Source organism: Cyprinodon variegatus, unplaced genomic scaffold, assembly GCF_000732505.1.
Source record: "Cyprinodon variegatus isolate N-32 unplaced genomic scaffold, C_variegatus-1.0 Scaffold554, whole genome shotgun sequence".
Taxonomy (NCBI): Eukaryota; Metazoa; Chordata; class Actinopteri; order Cyprinodontiformes; family Cyprinodontidae; genus Cyprinodon; species Cyprinodon variegatus.
Genome location: NW_015151007.1, coordinates 556,105 through 561,046, shown reverse-complemented (window position 1 = coordinate 561,046; position 4,942 = coordinate 556,105). Strand labels below are relative to the sequence as shown.

At 41.0% G+C, this 4,942-nt stretch overlaps 1 protein-coding gene across 2 annotated transcripts in view; it reads right to left on the bottom strand.

Moving 5' to 3' along the window:
• Nucleotides 1-4,942, bottom strand: part of crtc2 (CREB regulated transcription coactivator 2) — a 40,285-nt gene that overhangs the window by 25,600 nt on the left and 9,743 nt on the right. For both annotated transcript variants that reach the window (XM_015391667.1, XM_015391668.1), the window contains exon 2: nt 2,466-2,567. In XM_015391667.1, coding sequence (XP_015247153.1) covers nt 2,466-2,567 — 102 coding nt within the window. The remainder of the gene's footprint in view (nt 1-2,465; nt 2,568-4,942) is intronic.

Genomic DNA, 4,942 nt, shown 5'->3' with positions numbered 1-4,942 from the left:
AACTTCATCATAAATTTCATTTTTGGATAAATCTGGATATTTTTTTTCCTCAGATCAGAGGGAATAAGTTCATCACTTTCTGTTCTCATACGTAAACTACCTCATATTAATGATTATATTTTATTGATCGTAGAAGGCAATGAGCTGCCAGATTGAAGGATTTAACGCAGCTTAGATTCAGCTGCACCTGGAAACTCAGAGAAGGGATGAAATAAAAGTAAATTTTTGAAAAACATTCTTTATTTTGAATCTAAAGGTTGAACTTTAAAGGCAGACAGTGTAACTTTTGGCCACTAGGGGCGCTAGACCTGTAGCTGCTTGTATTCTGCTTCTACTAATGTTGAAAATAATAAAGATCTATGACTGTTTACTAGGAGCAAAGGGTTAACTTACTAGTCTAATAAAAAAGTTGAGAAAAGAGAATCGGTTTTACACCCGCCTTCTTCTTAAAGTGCTAACTTATTGCGTGTTTACATCTACATGCTAGCTGCTACTTTCTATTCCTTTTTCTGTGAAAGCAGACCTGCTTTAAATGTGTTTCTGCCACCTGAAGCGCTGCAGTGAGAAATTTTATGCTCTTGTTAAATGTAAGGTCACCAAAATCAGTTACAGCGCAGCAAGAAAATATTTTAGTGGAATAACCAGAACAGACTCACTTTTTCTTAATATATGGAAAAATAAAGGGGGGCAATCGGCTTCTCTGATTGGTTGACACACATTATTCAAACTATCTAAATGAAGACATCTGATTCAGCAGGAAATGACATCATATCGGGTCGAGATCATCCAACATGTTGGGTTTTCCCAGTTTATAATCAAAGGGGTCCTGTATGGAACACAAAAGCGCTCAAAATTGAATAAAGAAATCATTGTAAAATTATTATTACCCGAGTAAAAGTGAAAATCATTTTGTTACACTAATGTTAAATATTTTTATCCCAAATATTTTCTAAAAAATTACTTCTGCCTATATTTCTTAACGGTCAGAATGTTAATTTGGGCCCTCCTCTGTCCTGGGCCTGGGATAATTGATGATTAGGAGGACAAATTATTTCGATTATCCAAAACAACATCCTCCTCTATACCTTTAATTAGAATACAAGCTTCTGATTGGTTAATTTCTGAAAAATGAGCACGTATCTGATCAATGACTCAACGGATTCCCGGTTAGATTGAAGACGAGCAGAAACAGGTCAGAACCAGAGTTTATCGAACCTCTAACGTCTGCAGGTGGTTGATGTGTTTAATTAAATATCTGACCAGATTGTCACCAAACCACCTGGGTATAGGTCTGTTAATATCAGATGTGCAGCAGTGACGCAGCGGCAGGGATAAAAAAGGTTTGACCGGTTGGATGGACTCAACCTGCCTTTCCTTGAACTCAGCACCTCCTGATGGGGACCATAGGGGGCGCTAGGCATATTAACACTGCACTGCGACACATTCACAGCTAGGTGTGAGACCACTGACCTCTATTTATTCACTGGATTGCTGATTGTCCGAAAAAAGTGAAGCCACCATCCGCCATCTTGGTACTCCCCACTCCCACAGAGAAACACAGTAAAATGCTTCCCTGTTCAGCATCTAGCTGCAAAAACCAGCAGTTTTCTGTCTGCAGGAAGACGTTCCACTGGTAATTTCCCAGTCAGTGGATAAACTAAGCAATAAATCCATCTATAGCCGATGGATCCTATAGTTTAGTCTGTAGACTAAGATTAGTCTGGCTGAGTTAGCTACTGACATTGGGTCTAACGTTAGGAAATAGAAAATAATTCACTGTGAAATGTCAATGTAGGAATTCTTTACCAAGTGGATGATGCTGTTGTTTTTTTAGTGTTTGTTGTGTTTCTCATTTGAAAAAAATCACGTACTAAAATATATTGCATGTTATATTTACAGAAAAAGCAACTATGCATATATATATATATATATATTTATAAATAGGAAGGATTATCAGACATGTAAGATGTAATTACCGTAACAATATAATAAATACTTGTATATTACATGTACATAACCAATTAAGCACTTTTGGTACCTCTCTATTATTATGCTCCTTTAAAAAATAAATTTTATTGTGATGATGGATTTCTATATGTTTTATTGCATGATCTATAGGCTTCATAATGAAATGTGATGGGCCTATTTTTTTATTATAAGTTAAAGTTAATCTACTGATGCTATGAAACAGCCAGTGTTTGTCAAAGTGATGAATTTATCTTTATTTTAAAACTCTTAAACCCCCTGAAAATGAGAACATCATCATTGTTCAATGCTGTAACAAACGGATTGTTTACATTGTGACCGGTCTAACTAGGGAGTACCAATATGGCGGCCAGCGGCTTCACTTCAACCCCGTACTACCAACTGGCAATCAGCGATCCAGTGAATAAATAGAAATCAGTGCGTGTGACGGACGAGCAGGAAGTGACATCAGAGCTGAGTGGGGGGTGTTTGTGGGTCACCTGGAAGTCGTGCGGGTTCCTGCCGATCTGGTTTACGTTGGGTAAGGAACCTCCGTAGTACGGCCCCTGGTTCCGGGCGAGGCGGATCTTCTGGGCCTGCAGCTGTAAAAACAAAATAGAGATCCATCAGTTGTTGGCGTGCTGCTGGTCGCCCCCTAAAACAAACTCTATATCTGGGTTTGGTCACATTAAACATGATGATGTCACACAGTCTGACCTTAACAACGATGTTAAAGGAACATTTTCCATCCTGCAGGCGGATCTATAAACATAAACCACAGCAACTGTAACGCGTTTCTCTTTCTTCGTCTCTCTAGACGCCGCTGGTTTAGGTTTGTGACGTAGAGAACAACAATCGTTCAGTTTGGTTTATAGATAATTTCCTGATTCCCATATTTTCTCAAACCCCTGAACTGATCGTTTGTTATTTTCTTTCTTTTTTCTGTCTTAATGTTGGCAGTGGGCTTTAGGCTGCCCTGCAAGGCTTTAAACCTGGGTTTAACCGGAGACTAAGCCATTCTCAAGCACATATCAAGGAGCTCATTTTGAGCCTGGATCCAGATTTATTGTTGATTCTGTTCATGGTGGAGAATCCTGCTTCACAGCAGCAGGTTGAGCCAAACATCCTCTAAATGTGCAGGGTCATCTTTGAGCACGCCATTTCACTTTTCTTTCACCAGTTCACCGCAGTTCTTCCAGCAGTCCACACTTTCTCTGCTCTCTTTTTCTCATGGTCTTCTCCTTCTTTCCCATCGCCCGGCTTGCCACAGGTTTGCCTGCTGTGTCTAAAAGTAGCAGCAGCAGCAACCCAGACTGACAGCTCATTGGCTCATTGGGATCACGCGCAGCCTGGAGCCGGACGCTCCCCAGGGCTTTACCGCTGCGGTCCCCAACCAGCATAAAAATAAAACAACAAGCAGGTCCCATCGAGGCGTAATCAGGGAAAATGACAGACGAAGTGTGCTCCTGATGTCCAGTCTGCTCCTTTGTTTTGGTCGCTGTAACCGCAGAAAATCCCGCTTCACAAAGATAGGATGTTATAGATGGGATGAGTCTTGAACTGAATTAACCTGTGTCAAGAGGCACAGATGCACCGACTGATGAAATTGGGAGAGAATACCGCAATTTTTTTTTATATTTTTCAAAATAAAACATCACTCAAACTTTTTTTTTTTTTTCTCTGTGCGGCCCGGTACCAAATGACCCACGGACCGGTGGTTGGGGACCGCTGTTTTACCGTATTAACAGGAGAAGAGGCGCAAGTGAAGTTCGACACCGCCGTCGGACATCGTGCGGTAATTTATACATGTTTTAAATCAGGTTGGGTCCGGATCCGGACCGCTAATCCCTGACCTTTGATCTAGAAAAATACAACCTGCTTTTGTTTTATAAAACTTGAAAAAAAAATTTACAAAAAAATAAATAAAATATTTGAAAAAAACAGCCATTAATCTCAAAACCTTTTTTGGATAAAAACGTTTTTTTTTCAGAGTTCTTTTTTTTTTTTTTTTAAGTTTGCAAAATGTGCTTTTTTCTTCTTCTGACAATAACCGAACAAAGTTCCCCCCGTACTTTGGCAGATAACTGCACTTATTTTTAAGCAGAATCTTCTGAAAACCAGCTTAACGGTGGAGAAAAGCTTCTTTTTAACAGCTCTGCTCTCAGAGTCTGAGACACGCTGAGATGTTGGTTGAAACCTGAACATTTTCTCAGCGCCTCTTGGACTGAATCTGTGGCTCAGATCTGCTCTGGAGATATCGCTCCGATTCCTGCAGCTAACTTTAAAACCGTGGAGGAGAGAGAGTGCATATCTGCAGAGAACAGCTTCAACACACACACCCAGATGCTGTTAGCTGATTGGCTGTGCTGCAGTGTGTGTTGGATGGAGGCTAAGGGATTCCCAGAAGACTAAATTGGTGGAACCACCAGTGAGAAGGAGGAGGAGGGGCAGCAAACGACCTTCACACAGAAAACCCAACGACCAAACTCGGAGGAGGATCACCGAGCGGACCTCGGCGGCAGCTTGGAGAGGGAGCGTGCCGAGTCTCGTTTAAGCAGAGGTGGAGCAACATCTGGATCACATCAGAGGAGGAGTTCCAGGACAACAGCAAAAGCTAACCACACATCTCCATCCAAACAGCCCTAAATCAGAGAAGCCACACCGACTTCCACTTCCTGGGGCTGCAGAACATTTCAGGTTTCACCTCTCAGGCTTCACCTTCGTCGTTAGTGTTCATCCGTTCCTGCCTCATCCACGGCGTTCCATATAACGATATATTTGGGCTACATCCCGATACGCCATAAACATCACAATATGTTTTAATTACCTTCAAAAACAATGCAACACATTAAATTTCATGGATGTACTCGCTTAAAGTTTTGGTTTCAAAATGTATTTTCTTTTTAAGCAGCTCAAAGCTTTTTGGCCACATGATGGTTTGGGTGTCAGTTTTACACCCAGCAAGAAAACATGAAAC